Here is a 24,235-nt window from a genome sequence, read left to right as displayed (position 1 = left end):
TCAATCAATAATGCATTGCCCTCTTATAGTAGTAATTCAACAAAATATTACAAGGATAACGATAGTGATGAAAGGCTGGTGCTTTTATGGTAAATCAAATATGCAAATTTTTATAAAATAAAAAAAAATAAAAAAAAAATTAAAATATCTTAAAGAAGTATCTCATCTTACATCTATATTCCTTCATCCTTTTGAACTTCTAATTTTATTGTAGTTTAGATATATCTTAATTTCTAATTGTTTTAATAAAATTTGTTCTGTGGGTTTAACACCTAAGTGCTCTGACTCGAACTATATTGGCCAATTGAATTGGTTGATGGTGTTAATTTTGTATAATTTTTCCAATCCGGTTCAAGGTGACAGAAATTTTTGATGTAAATTTTTGTTTCTATTTTTAACTGGTATATTTCAGGCACGTGAATTTGCCAATGAACTCCGGGCAAGTACTAAGGCTTCCAGAAATCCTGCAGTTTGGCTTGAAGCTTCTACAGGTTCCGGTCAGTCCCCAAATAATACTGATACTTCTACAGTTTCAGAAGCTTATGCAAGAATGCTCACAATTTTTATTCCTCTTCTTGTGGATGAGGTAACTTATCTGTTTCCTCTTAATTTTTTGGGGTGAAATTTTGCATTGATTGCTCTATGTTTGCCATCTTATATCAGAGTTCATTCTTTGCACATTTTATGTGCTTTGATGTTCCTGCTCTCGTTTCACCTGGAGTCCCTTCTAATATTAAGAGGGCTGTAATGGATGGTGATGAAGCAAATGATGACCTCGGTATCATGGATCCTGATGAAGATGATGGTGACCTAAGTAAACTTCTTTCCTGTTCTTCCTGTATCAATTTTTTTATCAAAATAATCTTTCTTTGTAATATTTTTTTCTAATTTAGGTGACCTTTTTTCTTCCAGATGATATTTCTTCTGAGTTTGGAGCGCTAAATGAAGCTCTTCAAGAGTTGCTTGATGGAATACAAGTAATTTTCTTTATCATGGTTATGTTATTCAGCAGGGTAATGCTAGAAGTTAGATTATAGGCGAGCCCATGAGAATGAACTGTGATGAAGCCATCTAACATTCAGACGTTGTTTGTTTAGTTGGGTGACAGCTGTCAATATATGACCAAAAATGATGACCCAAACCTAACTCGAAAATACAGCTTTGGTTGGCCAAATTACCGTTCAGATTGGGTTAAACAAGTCATGTTTGGTTTAATTGATTCATATTTATTCAAAAAATTGCTTGATGCATGTGATAAATGGATGAGTTGGACCAGGTTTGGGTCAAATATTTAAATGTAGGTTTAGTTCAACCATATTCTGGTTGGGTTAACTTTGGCTCAGATTTCAATATCACCCATCAATCCAAATTGAGGCCTTTATTGTTTAGTTATAAATTTTGAGTTTACTTTATACAAAATATATTATAATATCTCCTAAAACTGAGTGGGTGTGCTATTGTGCTACTAGTTTAAGATTAGGGTACTTGCTATTTCACAAACCCAAGTAATCCTAGAGATTGATATCATGGAAGAAAGAGGTAGAAAGGTTGCCATGGTGATGGGGTAGGGTTAGATAATGGAAGGAGATGTGGTTGTTGTGCCTGATTAGATCATGCATTCATTGATGATGACGGGATTAATTGTTTCTTGCTGTTGACCCCGGTATATATATATTCCACATCTGGGCTCCATCATGTGTGAATGTTGGCGATAGATTGATGCAATTTCATGGACGGCTGGTTCAATACAATCCCTTTGCATAAAATAAAGAATTCTCAAATCATACTCATTTAGCATAATGGACCATCATCGTAAGTCTAGCTGTAAAGTTTTTCAAAAATGATCTTCATTATTATCTAGGTTGTGGCATGGAAGGATGACTTATACATGCAAGGGAGAAAAAAGTTGAAGAAATTCACATTTTGCATTATAAACACATGCTTTTAATAAAAAATAATTTATATATAAATTTTGAATTATTGTGTTTATATTTTATAAAAATCTCAGAATCGAGTGATAAGAGTTTGAATTGTGTTTTTAACTTTTAAGTCATTAACAATGAATCATAAACTTATATAAGAATCATTTCAATATATCTACAAGCTGTTAAACTCCAAAATTATGAGTCTCAATCTGCCACAAATATTCTTATTGCTAATGCTAATTTAAAAAAAACAAACTCTTGACTCTTTTCAGCTCCTGTATGCGGCATTGATTTTTTATTCACTGTTTTGTTAATAAATAAAAAATATAATAATATAGAAACATACTAATTTATAAAAAAATTAGAGGCACTCTTTGAAAAAATTAAAAAAATTATAAATAAAAAAAATGTATTAAGAAAAATTTTTAGAAAACTCTAAAAAGTATTTTGAGAATTGTTGAACTTCTTTGCATTAATTTTGAGCTGTACAACCCTTGTTTTCTTGGTCAAACTTATGAATTGCCCTATATAAAACCCTTCCTAAATTTTTATTGGGTAAAGGGGCATAAATATCAAGAAAATATAAATATTGATTTATAAAACTAATACTCCATAATTTAATGAATGAGTAGACATAAATCATTACATTAAATACAAAGTACATTTTAAAATGGTCTATCCCACTTATTGCTTGGCTGTAAGGCTTAACTTTTAGGTTTGATCCTCAAACAACACTAATTGACGCACGACACGTCCTTAATGCATGCGGGTGCCGCATTCACCCTCGATCCCGTCAATAAGAGATTGCTTTGCTATTCCCTTGTGCACGCTGGAGTAGCGAGTACGGGATTGCCGCGATGCAGGATTGACAGCTGAGCGGGCCTATCCATTTCAACCGTTTCTCTTTTCTTTCATTTCTTTTTAGTTCATTTCATTTTTCTTTATTGTTTAATTTATGTTATTTCTTTTTACAAACTTTTTATTTATTTATTTTGGTGTTGTTTGTATTTTAGTTTTTGTTGAGTTTATGAACTGAGACACTTTTTTGTGCTATGTTCTTGGGAGTGTTGCATCATATTCCTTTTGCAAGTGGTGTATCTATATCTTGTTTATTTCATTGATTTCAATCGAGACAGTTGTTGATTGATACCCATCCCCATTTAAACACCGCCAAACACCCATATTTCATTCCCTTGCTATTCCATGACAATCTCCTCACAAATTCCGTTTCCCAAACATTTCTAGGAACTCTAGAACGTTAGCATCTGGTATTAGAGCTCGACAAATTTGAATTTGTAGGGATTTTTCTTTTGTGCCCCAAATCTGAAATTAAAAAAATTCCAACATACCTAAATTATTCCTATCATAGTTTCTAACCCCAACCCTAATTTTTTAAATTCCAACCTTTTCACCTCCAACAAAGTTTTCCAACAACACCTGGCACTAAATCCTAAGCCCCCCGAGCAACCTTGAATCGCAAACCTACATTTGCTCTACATCCACCGAAAATCTAATTAGGAGGAAAGGAAATAGTTTTTCTTAGGAAGAATCTCCAAAGAGGAGCTTAGGAGCTTATTATGGAAGACATGTAAAGAGAAATCCGTCAATTACAATAGAGGTTTGTTGCCTGTGCGAGGAGAAAATTTGGTGAGTTCATCCATAGTCATAATGATGATTCACCAGATCGAGAGGAGGAAGTGAATTTCTTCCACGAGGCAGTTTCCATTGTGAAAGAATCATTATCTCAATGATTTGACATAGCATATCAGAGTAAAAATGATGATTTTAATGTGAAGATTGATTTATCTAATATTAACGGTCGCATGAATTCAGACAAATTCATCAAATAGCTAAGGGCAATGAAACAAGTCTTTGAATACAAGGACGTCCCACTTGACAAGAGGGTCATACGCGTCGCTATTAAGCTAATGAAGAATATTTTTTTTATGGTGGGAGAATTTGAAACATCTTCGACACGGGAAGGGAGGAGTAAGATCACCTTCTGTCTAAGATGAAATGGGAGATGCAACGCAAATATCTTTCCCTGCATTACCAAAGGATATGCATATGATACTTTATCATCTGCGTAGAGAGATTTTTCTGTGGAGGGTTACACAGTTGAGTTAGACCAACTTTTGGAGAAGTGTGGGTTAGTGGAGTTCGAGAAGAACACCATAGCTCAATATCTTAGGTGATTGAGATCCTCCATTGGCAATGCAGTATAAGTACAACCTTATTGGACATTACAAAATATTCACATCCTAGCCCTGAAGGTGGAGATACAACATAACAGTATCAGATCTACACCACCCTCCAAACAAATTTCAACCCTCGGATCACGCTGTAAGAGCGCGCTCCATGGAAAACCCAAGCTGACCCAACCAGGTGAGGAACCCGTACAAAGTGAAGAAAATGTGGTGCCTATCAGTACTCCCAAATCTATTCCTACTAGAAAATGCTTCAAGTGTCATGGTTTTGACTGCGTGGCACCTGATTGCCCAAACAGAAGGGCGATCTCTTTCACTAAGTATGGAGGAATTGAAGAAATGGACAGCGAAATAGGAGAGAATGAAGAGGCAGAGACACTAGTGATTAAATCTAAGCCTATAAGAGAGACTCTGGTCGAATTAACATTGATTTTTATAGAAGGTAGTCTGTACGAAAAGCTGATACTCGAAAAAAGGTGGCCTTTGTTGAGGTATTCGCTGGATATACATATCGATAATTTATCTTTTGGGTGGATGGCACTGAGAATGATCTAATTTGTCATAAATTTCATTCTAGAGTTAGTTCCTTTAGACAATCTTATTTATTAGATGCTCCCAGCCTAGTACGAGAAGTGGGAGAAGCGGATTATATATTTAATGACTGAAGACTTAGCTCATGAGAATACTCGTCTATATGCAGTTCCAGCTCTAATTGTGCCAAAAAACGATAAATATATTTTTTGTTAGGATAGACTATGGAAGAACATATGCATTATGGAGTTTCTTGAAATGCACGTGAGCACATATTTTGCAGTGGGATTGCCTTAGACACATCAAAACGATGATTTTGGTTTGATAGTGATAGATCGATTCTAAAAGCCTTCAAAGAGAAAGGTGAACCCCATCCTACCCGGGGAGGGTGATGCAGGAGGAGAGTGATATGGGACACATCCTTCACGCACCTGATCCCGTGAATATGTTAATCCTTTACTATTCCCTCATGCTCGTGGGAGTCTTGAGTACAGGATTGCTAGCTAAGCATGCCTACCTTTTTCAACTGTTTTTGTTTCATTTATTCTTTCTTGTTCCTGTCATTTTTCTTTATTTTCCGATTTAGGTTATTTTTTATTAGGGAGCTCCTATATATTTCTTTTGGAGTTGTTTGGCTTTCAGCTTTTGTTGATTTTATGACATGAGAGATTTTTCTCTATGTTATGCTCTTTAGAGTGTTGTATCCTCTTCTTTTTGTAGGTGATATATGTATCTTGCTCAGGAATAGGTAGTGGAATTATCTCTCCACTCAAACATCATCGATTTAGAGTTTTCTTTTGTTGATTTCAACCTAGATAGTCGTTGATCGACGCCTATCTTTGTCTAACTGCCATTGAACTCCCATATTTCTTTCTCTCGCTATTTCACAATTACCTCCCATCAAAATCCACTTACCAAATATCTTCTAGGAGCTCTGGAATTGTATCACTATTAGGGTTGGTGAAGCCTATATGGCAGCAATTACTCAATTAACAAAATATTGTATACGTCATGATTGCAAATTTGTTTTATCATGCATTTGCGTAAGATTTTCAAGGAATTATATAATAAAATTTCTATTGAAAGAGAAAATTCTGTGGGTCATGGATGAGATGAAGGTCTGGTGGTTGAGTATTTTTCACCTGCACCGAAATGTCCCATACTCAAAGCTCACCAACCAAAGGAAAAAATTGTGAGCCACTTTTATTATAACACGGTTCTTAAGTCCCAAATTCGGGACTTTCTCAAATATTCTGAATGTATGCCTCAATCCCAACACAATTCATGTTTAATTTAATATTGGGAAAATTAAACTTGAATTTCACATTTGTACATAACCTTTTCTAAATATGATCCTCTACAAATGAGCAAATAGAGTAGGCAAGGTTTTTAGGCTAGCCCAAACCTTTGAAACCAGATTCACTGTACATAAATGACATAGTCAACAAGGCGTATGACATAGTAATTTACATGTTTAAGTGAATATATACTCTTTCTAACAATGAATAGTAAATTTCAACCGCAGCAGATCCTTATTATAAATGCTCTTTGATGCTATGATCAATCATTTCTTCCGTAAACATAAGAAATTCAAAATAAAGAAAAAAATTAAAACAATACAAAGTGATATTATTTTGGTTTGCATTTAGAGCAGATGCTCCTCCATCCTCATAAAGAGCTAATTTTATATCAAGGGTGTTCATATTATCACACTCAAAATTCTCATATTGATTATGTGCGTATATTTTTTTTTTTGCTAATGGATGGTTAATCTGAATGATGAAATCATTATATTAAGATTATAATTTAAGTTCATTGATACCTCAGTGGCCAAATTTTGAGTTGTGAGCCATATGACACTAAATATGATAGAAGCGGTGTAATTGGGCTAAGCTTGAGCGCGAGCCTATGGGTTAATTCTGTTCAATTTTATTGTTTTTTTTTAAAATTTGAAAATAGCTCATATTTGAAATAGCTCGTAAATAACATATTTGTATTTATTTCGATTTAAATTTGTTTATTTGTTTCGGCTCATGTTCGACTAAAAATTAGTTTGAATGATTTATAAAATAAAAAAATTTAATATTTTTTAAACACAACATAAAAAATAAGATAAAATTATTCTAATAATATTAATTAATTAACTAATTAGAGATAATATGAGTCGATCATGATTAAACAAAAGTTTTTTTGTGTTAAGCTCGTTCATGAATTAAGCTAAAAAAATTATATATGTTCAACTTGTTTGTTTAACGAATGAATTGAACATGAGTTTTTTAGCTTATATGATAGCTTATAAAAAAATTATATATGTTCAACTTGTTTGTTTGATACGAGTTGTTTTTGAATGATGAGCTTTTTTATAACCTTATATGATAGAAATCTCTTTGATCGTTAATGTTGGCTTAAGATTGCTCCTTTGATAAACTTTTACTCTAGGTCTATTGGGACCTTGATGACATAATATATGATAGTTGACTAAGTATTTTTTGTTAGATTGGGTTGACTACTTCTATTGAGTAAGCTGATTAGTGACATGGCTATTAGGTTGATAAAAATAATGATAACTTGACATGGCTATTAGGTTAATAAAAAACTAATTTACATAAGAAGTTATTTATTCTCTTCTAATATTTTAATAAGCTAAATGTTTGAGTCTATTATTTTTTCTTATGTGAAAGTTTTTTTATCGTAAGTGGTATTTAATCATTTGGGGTATACAACAATGAGAAATTTGGAACTGGATCATAAAATTCTTACCGATATTATTTAATGTCCAATCTAGCTTTAAACTTTGGACGCTCATTTAAAGTGTTGGGCGTCAATTTTCAAAGCATGCATGATACTAGAGTTAACCTAAATAACGATAGTAAAAACAAATCTTATTATTGCCGAAGGTAGTGGGCAGTTACAAAACACAAAATCTGGAAACACGACATACAACATACTGAAATAGTAAATAATAACCACACGACTCAAGACACAACAACCAGAGTAGATCTCTGGTAGTGGTGGTGGTCATTAAGGGGCTTGAAGAGGTGGTGGCATGGGGGTAGGTGAAATGGACAATGAAGAAATAGCGGCTAGGGGTGGTTCTGGGCAGTGGAACAACAACTAGATTGCGAGAAAGTCGCTCGGGCAGCTGAGACAACAACAAGGCAGCACAAGGAATGGTTTTGGGTGGCTGGAGCAGCAATCGCAACACAAGGGAAGTGTTGGAACAACAAATTGGTCACATGGATGCAATTTAGGTGGTTGGAAATGGAAAAATTGCAGTGAACAACAACGATGGCTATTTGGGGGCGGCTGCAGCTGTGGAGGTTGATCGGGAGCGACTTGTGGAGGATGTGGAAGGGGATAGAGAAGAGAATCACCATTTTGGGATATAGATGCAGCTGGAGCACTCCCAAACCCTCAAATACAACCCTTAAAAAGAGACCGAAAATCGTCAGATGTCATAAACGCTCACGCCAAAACTGCAAACCTAAATCTCAAGAATCAAGTATATATAGTAATAGGATAACTAGGAGTGAGAATCTCTACTTGAAAGAGGCATACTCCCCTTGGAAGAGTCGGTTGCTTCTCACTAACGGTGTACTGTACTGATTGGATGTGCCTAGGCACAATTCATCGTCTCAGTGCTCGCAATCTCATGACCCTCACGCTCACGATCCCGTGTCAAAGCGGAAGACGCTTCCACATCACCACATTTGTTTTATTAGTGAATTTATATTTTAGGAAATTTCATGCGTTTTTTATATTTCTATTGATTTGTTATTATGCTTCAAAATGCCTTGGGGCTTATTCTTTGCCTCATGAAAAGAAATGCCTCAATATCCAATTACATAATTTTAAACATTGGATTTATGTTTTGGAAATATTGAATTTTTTAGAACTTGTTTGGACTTATTTATATAAATATAATATTTATATATTAATTTTGTATTTATTGAAATTCAGAATAATGCAGAATATTTTATTGGTATGAAAGGAGTCATAATGAATCCTAAAATAGGAAAAAAAAAATAAAATAATAGGAAAAGAAGCATATAACATCTAATATCTTTAAATTTTCAATTCATATTAATTATTTAGAGATAAAAGAAACAACATAAAATAGGAAAACCTAAAATAGGAAATGAAATAAATCCAATCCAAGTAAATAAAATTATAATTTGAATTAAATCTAATCCTTATAACTTCTAATAGGACTATATTATTTCGTAATATAGCTTCTAACATTCCCTCAAGTTGCAACATGGTTGAAAATCATATTCAACTTGGATTTTAAAAAATCAAACAATGGGCGAGAAAGATCTTGCTAAGTACAACTTGAAATCTTCATCCCGTACCGTGATTGTCATTGACTGCAGTTCTTGCATCGTCTTTAGGTAAGCAGAAGCCTCCTACAGGTAATGTTGCAGTAGAGTTTGCAGTGATGTAGACAATCATAATTGTCTTTGACTGCAGTTTCTGCAATGTCTATAGCTAGGTAGAAGACTCATTCAAATAATGTTGCAGGAGAATTTGCAGAGAAGTGGATAACCTGCAGAAAAAAACTGACTTCTAATTGATTGTGATTGTCTTTGATTGCAGTTTCTACAGTGTCTATAGGTAGGCAGAAGGTTTCTACAGGTAATTCATCAAAGGAATTTGCAAGAAAGTATACAACCAATAAGAAACATTGCAGGGTATGCCTTGTAGAAAGAGAAAAAAAAAGAAAAACTCCAAAGGTTGGCCTTACTGCAGGAAAAGGCTTCACAGGATGGCCTGTTGCCGGAAAAAAATTGATGGAGGGCTAGTTGCAGGCAAAGCAAAAGCTCTGGAGAAGGGTCTGCTGCAAGAAGGATTCCGGAGGAGGGCCTGTTGCAGGGAAAAACTCCGGAGGAGAGTTTGCAAATCGGCTGGGTTCATATGATTGGCACAGATTTGAAAGGCTCCTGCGGAAGACATCATCTTCGAATGAGACAACCTCTAGTATCCCATCTCCATCAAAGCAGTAGCGATGTTGATCATCTGCGACTGCATCACATATAGTGAAAACCCTCCAATTATCATTGCCAGTCGCGATTTTCTAATCCCCGCCCGCTTCAGTGTCCTTCCTAATGTCATTAAAACCGAATTCACCTCTTTCTGTTCACTCTCGATACTCTCCAGAAGCTCGGTCCACATGAACCTTATCCCCTCCCCGAATTCCAAATCAGGAAATCCAACAGTAAAAGTTTGTGACTCCTGTCAACAATGCTTCTGGCAAGAGATTTATTCGGAACTGAGCCGGGGAAGAAAGTTTGGAAGATAATGACAACGAAGAAACATGGCACAATAGCGAAAAAAATCCATCGGAGGAACTTCACCTTCTGAAAAAAGGAAGCCGACAAGATTGGATCTTGATCGGTGGAAGAATGAACGACATAGGCTTGCAGAGCTGAGCAAAGATGTCCGCTTTAATGAGGTGTTTTTTCCACAGAACCTATTTGGAGAAAGAAAATCAAGGGACTGCATACCAACCACAACTTCAAATCAATGCGATTACGAAGAACTTGCCACAGGAATTCCGATTGCAGGGAAGAGTCTCGGCAATGGAGACAATCAGTAGGAGGATTCTTGCTGCAGGGAAGCCAGACAGAGGCCCACAGAAGAAGTTCTGGATCTGACAGACCATTTATGGCTTGCTCTGGAAGAGCAAATTCAGTTCAGGTAAAAGGAGAACAGTGCTCGGGAGAGCCTAAAGCGATTGCCGACTGAAGGGAAGTTTTCCAGACAGTAGAGAGGAGTTTCGGCGGTAGGGACTTGTAGGGAGAGAGTTCCGACAACTAATCGACTGCAGGGGAAGGATTCAGATGCGGGAAAGTCTGTAGGATGGAGTTCCAGTGAGAAATACTGCAGGAGGGAGTTCCGATGGCGAGAAAGACTGCAGTGAGAGTAAGTTTCCGACATAAAAATTGAAAAGAGAAGGCGGAGGAAGGGTCTGCAACAGGGAAAAACTCTGGAGAGGGGCTTGCTGTGAAAAAAAACATTTTAGTCATTTTAGTCTGTTGATCCAAATCAACAACTTCTATTGACTTCTGAATCACTTGAAATCCATACATTTGCAGACTAAGAGTCAATACATGAGTTGTAAGCTGATCCGCCGGCTCAATTCTTTGAGTAGCAGATCCATGTTCAAAAAACTTTTGGACCATGTTCTTCTCTGTATTCATGGCAGTTTCATTTTATGAATCGACTCCCATATTGGTAGGCAATGAACTCAACTACATGACCAGCAATATCAGAAAGCTCATAAAAGTTGGTCTTCTTGTTCTTAAATTCCACTAGAAGAGAGGACACAAAATAGTTCGTGGATGTTCCCACCACCATCCAAATGCCAAGAACTCATAACACTACTAAGTTTTTCATGCCTGAAGGAATATGCATATTACTCTGCTCGGCATGTCTCAAAGGGCTACCAGATCCAACAAGCGAAGATGGGAGAATAGGGCTTGCTAAAGGACTTCCTTGATAGGACAGACGAAGACCAAAAGAGCTGCCATAATAGCCAGACTTACCAAGAAATGACATTCCAACTGTTTCTGTTGTTGAAGCAATGCCCCAAGATATGCTTTTTTGGATGCCCAGTGAAACTGCATAAGAATTATCCATGAAGTTCTTCTCAAAAGAAGGATAATTGAAGTTAGTTGCAGCAGCATGTGCTGCACTCAAGTACTGATTATAAAACGGATCAAGAGGCATCTGAATAACAAAAGTTGTTGCATGACTAACAATTTTATGGAGATTTTGCAACTCTGCTGACCCCCTCAAAACCGATGATGAAGAAAAACGATGATGAAGAAAAAAATTGTTGGATGCAAAGAGGAAGTCTTGGAAAGGGAAGGGCGTCTGGGTGTTGGGATGAAGTAAGGGGAACGCTTGCGGGTTGGACAACAGGAGTATGCTACGGAAAAGGGGGCGATAGTGTGCTTGGGAGGGATTGGAGACAATTAAAGAAAGTGGAGGAGAAGTGTTAAGGAAGATGAAAAAGGAAGATACATCACCACGTCGGAGTAGGATACAGTCGGAGCACCACCATCTCCTTAGATACAACATTACAAAAGATAAAATGACTCCACACAGCAAATCTAAAGGCAAAAAAAAAAAAAAAAAAAAAAAAAAAAAAAAAAAAAAAAAAAAAAAAAAAAAAAACACACAAAAAAAACTCTAAGCATAACACCTTCTGTTTATAATGATGCCTAGGACTTATTTTAGGCAATGTTTAAAATAAGAAAGAAGAATAAAAATAATAAGATGAATGAACTAATAGAATTTAACATTAGACAAGAATGAGTAAAAAAATCAGAATTTAGAATTGTTATTGACTTATAATAGGAAAGTAAGAGGAAGGAAAGAGTGAGTGGCGAGAGAAAGGAATGGGAGAGGTGTAGGGTCAGCAATCCCTCCCCTTTAGGACTGGCCGGTCTAGTAAAGTTGGACTGAACTTTCTAAGCCAGCCCTCCATATCCCCTTCGCTGGAAAAGGCCAATCGACAGGCCAAGCCTGTAGGGAGAGAAGAAGCAAAAGTCGCAGTTTCAAGTATCAAGACGAGTGCCCCTCTTTTGTTGCGCAGAGAATGACGGGAAGGGAGTCTGGCGGTTCTATGAGGACCGGTGGCTAGGGTACAAAATTAGGCTCTGATACTATGTTGAAATTCAAAATAATGCGAAATGTTTTTTTGATATGAATGGAGGCATAAATAACTCTTATAGGAATCCTAGAATAGGAAAGACAATAAAAAGAAATAATAGGAAAGGAAAGATATAACATCTAATATCTTCAATTAATCAATTCATATAAATTATTTGAAAATAAAGGAACAACATAAAATAGGAAAGAAAATAAATTCAATCCGAGAAAATGAAATTATATTAGGAAATAAATCTAATCATTCTAACTTCTAATAGGAATAAATTAATTCATAATGTAACTTCTAACAGTATTTATCTTTAGTTGTAAATTTTTTAGAAAGTATGACTCTTAAGATTTATGATGCAACAATGAAGAATTTTGGTGCTGTTTGCTTGTCCACCACCTCTTCTTGGTATTTGCCCTTTGACTATGGCTGCATCTTTCTCTCTTTTTTTTTTTTTTTTTTATTTTTTTTTGTTACACTATGTCCCCTCATCTTTTAGTGCCATAGTTACTCTTTTGATAGATTGTGCACCAGCTTCCTTTAGTCGTAGGCTTGCTTCAAATATTCTCCCTTACTCTTATTTTCCTTTGTCTAATCCTGCAACCCCCACCTCCCTGAGTTTCTTCTCTCTTCTCATTTATTTCACTCATGTTACCCCACACTTACCTCCTAGCCATTATTTCGGTGAACCCTTGTCACTCATCTTTTTCTTCTCTTCCATCACCTCTTATTAATTCAATTCTTTTCGACTAACTTCTCCTCCATCTCTCTCATTATATTAATTTTGTTTCACTTCCTAAGCCACCATGTATCTGTCTGCCGTTGCTTTTGCAAGTCTATGGGGAAATATTGTTGAAGGAGAAGACCTATTGTGACCCAATCTCTAGTTTGAGGTGTTGTCCGTGAGTTGTGGAATAACTTTGTCGAGCTTCACTCTGAAGGATCTATATTTTTTAAACATTAACATATTGCAGTGAATTTGCTATCTTCTCTAATTCTAGTAGTTGTGCGTTGAGAGAAGAAAAGAATTTAAGGATTTAGAACTTAGAATGGGAGAATTAAGACATGGAGCTATTGTGAGAACAAATTTTCAGTGGGAGAACTCTTTGGCTGTGTGTTAGAAATTTTGGCGTGGTAGGGGACATGATGGTGAAATTAGGAGGATTCCTTCTTGCACATTTAGTGGGTGGGAGGTAGTTAGCCTTGAATTAATAGGTTTCCTTTTTTATATCAAAATTACAGTTTAATTAATTGATTCACTTTTAGTTTTTATACAAAATGATAAGGATTGCTTGGTGTTCGGCCATTTTAAAGGCGAAAAAATGGTTAACTGAAATTTTTTTTTTCTTTGTGTTTAGGAAGACTTTTATGCAGTGGTAGATTGGGCATATAAAATTGATCCTCTTCGCTGTATCTCTATGCACGGGATTACAGAGCGCTACCTCTCCGGTCAAAAGGCAGATGCTGCAGGATTTGTCCGTAAGCTTTTAGATGACTTGGAATCCAGGATATCAATGCAATTCAATAAGGTTTGTGTTTCAATATTGATTCTCTGATGGATTGATTTCACTGACTCTGTATTTCATGCATTTTTTTTCTTTATATATTTACAGTTTGTTGATGAAGCTTGCCATCAGATTGAGAGGAATGAACGTAATGTGCGACAAATGGGTGTTCTATCTTACATTCCAAGGTACAGTAACAAAGCGAAAAATTTTTTTTATCTGACTTTTTGGTTACCACCTCACTTGCATGTACCAACTATTTAGCCCAATGGTGGTGTCTTAGTGGCTGAAAGATGCTGTTGAACCATGAAACATGTGGATAGAAAATGGACGAAAGTTCTTGCATATTTTAAAATTTTTAGCATGGCCTTTAGTGGCTGCAGCAGATCGTTTTGCTGGCAATGTGTGTGCCATGCTCACTCACAAAAGAAAAGAAAGAAAAGAGAGAAATGAAATGTGCCATAGAATGTGTAGTACAGGATCAATGTTAATTTTTATGATAATAATTAAATACCTGATGTCTTATGTAGAATTCTATTTCAGTGGTGCAAAATAATCTTCTTTTTTTCATGAAATCACAATTTTTTCAATTTTGCAAGAGTTGATGTTTGGTTTGATGAAGCCCTACAAACTAAGAAAAAAATTTATGAGTTAAATGAGAAATTGAAAATGGTTTATACTTATTTGATGTTACTAGTATTAAGTTACGACTGGATTTAGATAAAATTAACGTGAATCTGAGCAGCAAATGTAGATATAAGTGCCTTAATCCGTTAGGCTGAAGTAAAAAATAGTCTGTTAGTGATCAAAGTACCTTTTTGATTGGTGAAGCTGCTTTATCAAAACCTCCATGCATTGTATTCTGCGTTGAGTGTCTGATGGAAATGGTTCTATGAAGTTTCAAGTCTGTTGTTCCTCAAAATCATTTTTTTATGGAAATTAAATTTTACTATGAATGTTTTGATGGATTATTTTTTTTTCTGGAGATGATCTTAGAATTCAGTGCAAACTGTTATAATTTTAGTACTTGGTGATGTTAAATATACATTTTGTATTAGCAAATTTAGCTCTGCTCTTTTATCATTGACGTATAATTTTAGTCAGGAACAACTTTCGATAATGTACTATTGGGACTATTCCATAACTAAGTTGCAGAGGCAGTCAGTTGAAGCTTATGAATGTGATTGTTGAAATCAGATTTAGCTATTAATAAAAGTTATTTACGGGGATGTGATGTTAATTAATCTCTCATGATGCCATGCTTGTGTCTTTTGCTTTTCCTCGTAGGCATCCTAACCCTTGCCTTTTAGTACTCGTGCCCTCCCCATCCCCTCCCTTCCTCCAACCCTAGCATTTTTCCCCACCTTTCCCTGGCCTGTGCCCATTTGCATCTGAGCTTACCCATGTTTGCATTCACTTGCACTTGTATTCATGATTTTCTTCATTTGCTGGTGTTCCCCTTGTGTTGTGCTCGCTCATAGCTTTCTGTAGCTTTCCTTGCATCAACGTCATCCTCATACACTCGTTGCATTTGTTCAATGACAAAATTCATTGCTGGTGTTGTTGATGTTTTTCTTGGCAGCTTGTTTCAGCAACCTTTGTGGAGCCTAATTTCAATTTTTCCCCGTGGCTTGTTTTTCACCCCTATTATGGTTCTTCCTAACACCTACATTGATGCTACGACTTGTTATTTTATTCATTAGTTGCCTCTTGATGGTCCCCTCTGATATTGATGGTCCACTAACTCTTACAATTTGGCTTAACTGCCCTCAAAACCTAACATTCTCACTTTCTTAAGCTGATGCTATTAGGGGAAGGGTTCTTTGCAGCCAGATTCGTTTGGGAATTTCCTTTTATTGCTTCAACATGACTAGAATTATACTGGAAACATGCTGCCCAATACCTTTCATTGGTAATCCCACTCTTATTTTTTATGAGGATGATATTTCTGATATGGCAAAATCATTTTATTTTCTTGTAAATAAATTTGGCTTTGGCTGCTTATTTTGGAGTTTATTCATACTTTCAGGTCTGATTTTCAACTGATAAGTGATTTTATTTTTTGGCTTCTTGATTGTCACCACAGACTTGGCAAACTTTCTTTGGAAGTATATTATTCAAGTGTTCTTTTACCACACATATTATGTTATTGGCCTAGGGATGCATATGCTGAAAGGTCTTTATTCTTTGATACTTCAAGAAGCATCTCTTGACACTAGTATGAGTTGTTTTTTTATCTTTGTGCTTACTGTCAATTCAAATAAATGTTGTAATCGCTAAACTTTTCAGACCCTTTTTTTTGCACTTTTTTTTTATTTTTTTAAATGGTCATTGCTTCCCTTTTAGCTAAGGGGATTTTGGATTGGAACTTACACCATTGGTTATTGACAACAAGTGGAATTTGTTTGTTTGCCCACTTATGAACTGTTTTGCAAAATTTTAGGTTATGATTATGCTGATTGCTTCAATGCTCGTCTGAAATTGAGAATATCATCTTATACGGGCCCTATGATTTAGGATAGCTCTTTTGGTCATGATATAATGTGTGATAAATACTAATGATCAACCTTTTCAAATATGCTCCTTCTGCCTGGTCCCTTTGGAAGGTTCTCATCCTTCAGAAAAACTTCAGCTTCCTTTTTTGAATCTATGGCTTCCCCTGCCATTGTTGGTTTGTTGGTTGTTAATTTTCTTCTTCTGTTCCCTATTTCAGTTATCATTATTTATGGTTTTCAAGCCTACTGATACTTCAAGTGCCTTATTTAGGTAAGCTATATATCACCAGATGGAGGTCCCTTAATCATTCCCGCTCTACTTGAGACATCACAACAGTGTTTTTAATGCCATCTATGATTGTTCTGATGTGGAGATATTGATGATTCCAGGTCTGTTCAGTCTCAATGATGAGGGAGCACCCCTTCTCCCGACATGGAAACCCCGTGAACGAAGCAACAACTAGGCTGTTTTACTTGGACTGAACCGGTCCAAGTTTTGTCCTGTTGAGGAGTCAGCCGGTCCTCTTGGGCCACTCCCAGTTATCCTATTATTATATGTTTTCTTTCGTATGAGTTTAGGATTAGTTTTTATGAGTTCTCTATTGGGACAACAATCGGCGGCTCCAACTTTTCCCTTCTAGTGCTTTATCCAAGGCCAAGTGATGTTTCAGCTGTATCTCGTTCCGAGATGGTGATTCTCCTACTAAGGGTCGAGTGCCGCTCTAGCTGTATCTTGCTTTCGATGTGGTATTTATCCTCAACTTTTTCATCCTCCGCACTCCGCCCGACTTGCTGCCATCTTCCCGGAAAATCCGCATTCCCGTCGCTGCTGCTGCCATTCCCTCTCACTGCAGCCGCCCCAAGCAATCGTTCCTCTCTGCAGCCTTGCAGTTGTTCCAGCCGCCAAGACAGTCCCTTTCACAACCTTATGGCTATTCCTTCCTTTCCCGGCCTTCCCAGTAACCGTTCGTTCCATTCCCATGTGTTGCCACCTCCAGAACCTGTCCCCATACTGATACCTGAGAATAAAGACCCAAACCACAAAACAATTTTTATTAATATGGAAATAGAGTTACAACACATTTAAAATGAAAATAACATTACTAATACATAAACCGACTCAAACACTCTAAGGTGTATTGCAAGGGTGGTTGATGCCGGCTAAGTGGTTGGGGTGGTTGGCAAGAACGGTGGCAGCAAGGGAGTGCTCATGGCAGCGAGGGTATGGTGTAGAATTGCGAGGACAACTAGTATTGAGGGTTGTAGGTGGCCAGCGGCAGCCGGATTGATGGTTGGAAGGTGCTGGATAGCAAGGGCAGTGATGGGGAAGATCTAGGACAGCAAGGTAACTGCTGTAGGGGTGCCGACGGGATGCCGGGAGTGGTCTGAATTGGCTGGACAGCACGTTGCTGCATCAGAAAGGAGATTGTCAGTGCAGGGAGGAAGTGGTTGGGGATGGTAGGTGGCTAAGGGAAGCGGAGGAGACAATGTAGGGAAGTTAAAAAGGGGAGATACAATTACCACCTCGGAGTATGATGCAGCCGGAGCACCATCACATCCTAGGATACAACCTTAGAACATGGAAAAAAATTCTACACAGGAAATCTGAAATTAACTCGCAGCAAAAACTCAGACTCTTAGCAAATTAGCATACATATAGCGCTATCTAGGCGGGAAACAAGAAAGGAAAGAAGAGGAGAAAGGAAAGAGGAAGAAAAGAAACTCCTACAAAAGGAAAGGGTGGGAATAATCAAAATAGCCATTAAAATCCTTCCCTACGGAGCAGAAGCAGAAAAGGTAGCGGGGGAGGGGCTGGGGACTTTGCTCGCCCCGTTAGAAACCTCGCCTGGGCAACTCTGTTGGGGATCACCCTGGATCGGCCCTCAGTTGGATCGGTCGGGCCGGTCAACCTCTCCAACTCGCGCGGGAGTCTTCCGCGCCTACCCCCACTTGCACGGGAGCTCTCCGCAACTGTCACATACCCTTCCCTCTTGCTGCCATCTTCCAGGACAGGCGGTCTGCATCGATATTTGCTGCATGCTTGCTGTTCGGTACCTGGGAAATTGTACTTTTCTGTTTTCTGGTTGCCGACCATTTCTTCCATCATCCCGCCAACTTCCGAACCCTCGCCGATCACCTCGACCACCCATGATCCTACCCTAGTCGCTTTCTGTTTTATTGTTATTTTCCGTTTTCATGTTTGGTCGTAATCGTCTATTAGCTTTTTCAACAATAGTATTTGTTTTCCAATTGTTGTTTGTGTTAACTCCGATATCACTCAAGAGCTATCAGAAGTTTTCCTTCCTCAAATAGGCATTAATTAGGGCTTATGACATTCTTAACATAGCTATTGTCTGGATGTGCGAAAAAATTTGCGTACGTAAGACGTACGCAGCGCTGCGTACGTTTTGGAGGTTATACAAGGGGTATAAGGGAGTTATATCCGCATTATACCCCCTTGTAACCTCTACGTAACCTATAAATAAGTTCTTAATATATGAAAACAAAAACGCGAAACTTATTTGTAGGTTACAGAAGGTTACATAGAGGTTACAAGAGGGTAACGCGGATATAACCCCCTTATACCCTCTGTATAACCTCCAAAACATATGCAGCGCTGCGTACGTCTTACGTACGCAAATTTTTTTTCCCTGAATGTGGGTTTGCTTCCCATCTCTTGGATGGATGTTATTTTCTGAATTTCAAGTTATTTTGATTTAATATATTCATTTCTTTGTTTTTTTGGCTGTTCTTTGTAACCACTTGTTTATGTAACCTTTCATTGACTAGTAATAAAGTTGTTTCCTTCAAAAGTATGTGATATCCAGGTTGGAAGTAATTGGTCGATGGGAATCATACTTTTTAGATCTATGTTCCTAAAGAGCAATCATTTTTGTTTCTATTAGTGCCCCTTTACCCAGGATTATGTTGCAATTGATAATTGGAGGAGATTTGGTGGGCTGGATTATGCTTTTGAAAAACGTACCTTAATAAGTACATAATTGAGCTTCTCCTGCGAAGAAATTTTATTATATAAATTTATTTTGGACCATACGATCATTTAAGTGAATTTCATCTGTGTTTTGCTTAAAAATTTATAATTAGTTAAATTTTTTTTTTCTTTTAGGTTTGCTACTCTAGCAACTCGAATGGAGCAGTACATCCAGGGGCAGTCAAGGGACTTGGTGGATCAAGCTTACACAAAATTAGTGAGTATATGTTATTTTCTTCTCTTCATAACACTATTTCAAGGAGTTCCTGTTTCTTTAAATTTAAGTTGCTCGACAATACCTGATGTGCAATACATTGGCATTTTTGTAACTTCTTTGATTTTGTTTGGAATTACTTTTCCCGGTCTCAGATGGCTAATTCATCATTATTTTTTGAAATTTTCTCATAATTCTGAAGTTTCTTTAAGCAAAAAAAATCACCGAGAAGCTCCAGTAAAAAGGTTATTCATATGATCTGCATGAGATCTATGCATCAGGAAGTTCGATAACTTTGCAATCTGTTTTTTTGGAAATGTAGAAGTTTATATTTGTTAGAAACATCAAGACCAAACAATTAATTAGAGCTAGTTAGTTTTACAGTTTTTTTAAATAAAATTTTAATCGTCTTTTTTTTTTTAACAAAAAAAATTTCAGAGGATTTGAAACATTTATGTAATGGCGCGACGTATCAGAATGTGATACGTTCCTTATTTCTGAATTCTTATGTCGGTTAAAATTTTCTTTGGTTGATATGTACTGATGTTTTTTTTTTGATTTAGCTGTTTCCTTCATTAGTTTGGTTAGTTTACTTGGGATGTGGGGCTTTGGGGGAAGGCTGACTGAACTGCCTTGGGAGGTTCCGGTCCAGCATCTTGCTTAGAGGATGGAATTGCCACCCACTGCATCTCCCTTTTCCTTTTTAGTTTCCCACCTATTCCCCTCTATTTATATTTGTTTGCTGAATTAGTGTTAGTTTGGTGTGATTTCTCTTTGGACAGCCGCTGGCGTCCTCCTTTTCCTTTCTAGGGCTATATCCGAGGACTGAGTGGTGCTCTGATTTTATCTTGCTCTGAGGTTGTGATTATCCTTGACTATCCCCTCCTCCGCAACCTCCCACCTGTTGCCGCCACCGCCGCCGCCGCCATCGCAGGCTTGCTGCAGCCCGCCCAAGGACAGCAGACCTGCTTTCTCTACGTCCCAAATCTCCCAACCTACCACTACTGCAGCCCTCCAACACCCACGTCACCTGCTGCTGTCAGACACAGCTCAGCTATTCCCCCTACCCGCTGACTGTCGTAACTTCCCTACCCTCCACTGCTCCAGCCGGCCCACCTGCCATACGGCAACCCCACCTACACTTGTTACCTTAACTCACTCCCCTTGCCTAGTCCCTACTGCAAACATCTCCCCTTTCCTCCCTGATGTTGCCTCCTATACTCCCCCAATCAACCGTCCAAGACATCCAGGCTCACCTCACCTCTTGCCAGCAACTGTCGCTACGCCCTCTTGCCTATAACCAGCCGTACCCTATACCTTCCTCCATTTTCGCCAACCCTCCAAACCCCTCTCCTTAGCTATCCAAGGAGCACCTGACAACCTACCGCTCTCAATTGCCACCACCTCTTCTGCAGCCCACCCCTTTCTATCATCACCCTAGGGTGTCTTCCATGTTTGTGCTATTATTTTCCTATTGTCAAGAGTCATTGTTTGTAACCCTTTTTGGATTTCAGTAATAATAATTGCATTTCTATTGTGGTTTTAGTTAACTTTGGTATCAAATTGTTTAGTCGCGACGTTATTTATTTTGTGGCAATGACGGGCTCTGTTTTGGATGGCTCATCTGATGTGCTATGTGCCTGTGTATTCTACATCAGTCCTATTTTGGATGACTTATGTATGCTATATGCAATTCTTTGATGTGTGCAGTCGCAGTGATGGTGTCATTCTTCTATGTTGATAATTTAATAATTTCACTTGTAACAGTTCATTTCTGAACATTACGTTGTTTTAAAGAAGATAACCTAGCAAGTGAGAAACGAAATTCCCCTTACCGAAGCCAAACGATTTTGACTTCTTGTGAAGCAAAAGCAGAGAAGAGGTCAAGAGATAGAGTGAGCTAACGAGGACCTCAAACCTTTTGAATGAGGGATTGAGGTGTGTTTGGGAAGCGACATTTATTTTCTAAAGAGTAGAGGAGATGATGCAACATGCGTGTGGACCATTCGTGCAAGGAAGGATGTCATTTGCGGGAGTAGATGCTTGAGAGGTGATTTCGTAATCTTACGTGTGAACGAGCAAAGAAGGAAGAAGCAGACGAGATGCTAGTTTGTGGTTTGATTTTCTCAAAAACGACGAAGATAGTTTTGGAGCATCGATTGACGATTCCACGAGAGTTGAAGGCTTCGGTCTCGAACGAACACATGATTAGTGGATGGAAATCAGGGCCATGAAATCAATTGTTTTACCACGACGTGTGCTATGCTTGTTGTGCGGCGAGAGTTATTTTCCTTTTTCTTATATATTGATTTTTTTTGAAATTTTTAATAATAAATGATAGATAGTGTGTGTGTGAAATTAAATTGATAGAATTATAATTATTAATAAAAATAATAATAATTTACTTATGGCAATAATTAATATTAAACTAATATTATTTGAAAAAAAATATTTTGTGACTTAAAATAAAATATTGATTTATTTATAATTCATTAGAGTCAAAATAAAGACATTACTTTTTAAAAAATGAGATTTATTTATAATAAAATATCAATAATCATGTATGCATGATTATCAATATTCTACTGCGGAAAGACTGATAGAAAGATATATAAGGGATTCATCAATGTTTAAAGTGAGTGCTCTTACTTTTTAATTTATGATGTAGAACATTTATTTCTTCTCAATGAAATGCATGGATAGTTATTGATACATTTAAATTCATTTGCACAATTTTATTCTGATTGGTGCTGCTCTATTGATCACTTTGTCATGAATGTTATATGTTTATAGCAAAACTTATTATCATGTTTTAATTAATGATATATATATATAGAAAAGCCCAAGGGCTGATTTTATTGAAATAGAAAGGATACATAAAGGTTGTATGAAGAGCCCAAAAGAGGTACCCTACCCATACGATACAAGTACAATAATATCCCAACAAAAAGATACAGATGGACTCAATAAAATGAAATATAAATTTAAAACATGCAAAAAGCAAGTAGGTTGGGACGAGCCAGTTTAGTCCTGCCTCTTCCTCTAGTTTTAGGAGCGGAGTCAGATAACAAACTTTGAAGAGTCGTATCATTCATTAAGTTTCCAAGTTGGAGTGTGCCCCCAGCCTTCTTCTTCCGCCGAGAAGTGTAAACCCACCATTCTTCATCTGAAGATTGGCTCATGTGATCCTCAGTCTTCATCTAAAGACTGACTCATGTGATCCTCAGTCTGATTTAATGTTAGAACCGCAGTAGGAGGAGATGCAGTCTTTGTCACTGCGATATGTTCCATTGTATGTGAAATGTGAATTGTTACCTTTGCACCTGATGCTTCTTGAATAGGAGCTGCGGGACTATCCTGATTTTCGGTTCGAACATTGTCCGTTGTAATATGGTCAGGAGAAGGGATCCCAAGAGCAGATACCAACTCCTGTCTTGTGGTGTCCCTCATCAGGTTGGTTGTCATCAGGTTTGTTGGGAGCGCGTTCAGGCTTATGGGGTGCACTAATAGTGTATTCCTGCTTTTGGCTATTGGTTCTCAACTGTGGGTGCAATCTGAAACATTTCTTCTGCGAGTGTCCAAACATCTTGCAGTGCTTGCAGTAATAATATTTTTGTTTTATAATAATTTTTTGCTAATAACCATTCTGAGCAGATCTAAGTCAGACTTTTTCTACATCTTGTAGTGTAATATCTCGTTTAATCAAAATCCTTTCAGTAGAGAATCATGAGAAATGAAGTGTAGGTAAGTGTACCTGCAAAGGTTTTCCAAGAATAGTCTCAATTGCATATAAGATAGGTAGGTCAAAGAATTGATGCTTGTGTTCAGGTAATGAGAACTAGATAAGTGCAATTGGGGCTTCTTGACTGGGATCAAAGTTAGGGGTTCATTTGAGCAATTTCATATGTTTGTCTTCAATTGTGATGAATTTCTTTGAGAAAATTCTCGTGTAATCATCTTTTATGCTCAGTTGTATCAAAATATACCTTCCGTCGAAATAGCCCACCTGCCAATCCCCAATCAGTTTGAAATCTTCAAAAACCTTCCTGATGCTCTATGATCTCCATCTTAAGGTAACTAAATTGGAAATTTTCAACTAGTGTAAATTTATATTTTCCTGCACGAGTTGAAATTTCAGCTTCAGAGAAGAAAATTAATGATTTGCCCGCCTTTTTTTCTATTTTTTTGATGAGATTGCAATCGTCATTTCCTAAAACAAAATCATGGTAAATCTGCGGGAATACCGCACTATCTACGAGGTGGAAAGGGGAGCTGTGTTTGTGAACCACTGTAGCATAGGAGGGTTTGATAAGATTATCGCCGGCGACGACGGTAGCATAGGAAAACCATGAGGCCATTAACTTGCTTCACACAAGCACTGCAGCAAATGGTGCAACTGGTACGCAAGCAGTTGAGCAGTCGGGCAAAAAATGTTGCGGAGCAGTCGAGCTGCCTTGACGAACTTGCAGCGCGCGCAGACGCTAGCAGCAGACGACGCAGAGACAATGCAGACGACGCAGCAGGCCAGGCTCGACGACGCGATGAAGCAGATGATGCAGCAAGCGAGCAGGATTGACGACGCCAACTCCTCCGTCAGCCAGAGCCGAAGACGAAGACGGGAACGGGCGAGCGAAAACATACGTCTGTTTCGTTTCGAGCTAGGGTAGCAGAGCGAAGGAGACCCATCGTAAGAAGCCGTATAT

The 24,235-nt window shown here is 37.5% G+C and overlaps 1 protein-coding gene across 2 annotated transcripts in view; it reads left to right on the top strand.

Annotated features, from left to right (window-relative positions):
* Positions 1-24,235, top strand: part of LOC110032724 (exocyst complex component SEC3A-like) — a 145,407-nt gene that overhangs the window by 85,137 nt on the left and 36,035 nt on the right. For both annotated transcript variants that reach the window (XM_020736452.1, XM_020736453.1), the window contains exons 14-19: positions 413-586; positions 664-814; positions 913-977; positions 13,685-13,855; positions 13,940-14,019; positions 19,454-19,535. In XM_020736452.1, coding sequence (XP_020592111.1) covers positions 413-586; positions 664-814; positions 913-977; positions 13,685-13,855; positions 13,940-14,019; positions 19,454-19,535 — 723 coding nt within the window. The remainder of the gene's footprint in view (positions 1-412; positions 587-663; positions 815-912; positions 978-13,684; positions 13,856-13,939; positions 14,020-19,453; positions 19,536-24,235) is intronic.

The sequence above is a fragment of the Phalaenopsis equestris genome, unplaced genomic scaffold, assembly GCF_001263595.1.
Source record: "Phalaenopsis equestris unplaced genomic scaffold, ASM126359v1 Scaffold001013, whole genome shotgun sequence".
NCBI classification, from domain to species: Eukaryota; Viridiplantae; Streptophyta; class Magnoliopsida; order Asparagales; family Orchidaceae; genus Phalaenopsis; species Phalaenopsis equestris.
The sequence above is the reverse complement of the archived record's forward strand: the minus strand, read 5'-3'. Positions and strand labels throughout refer to the sequence as shown.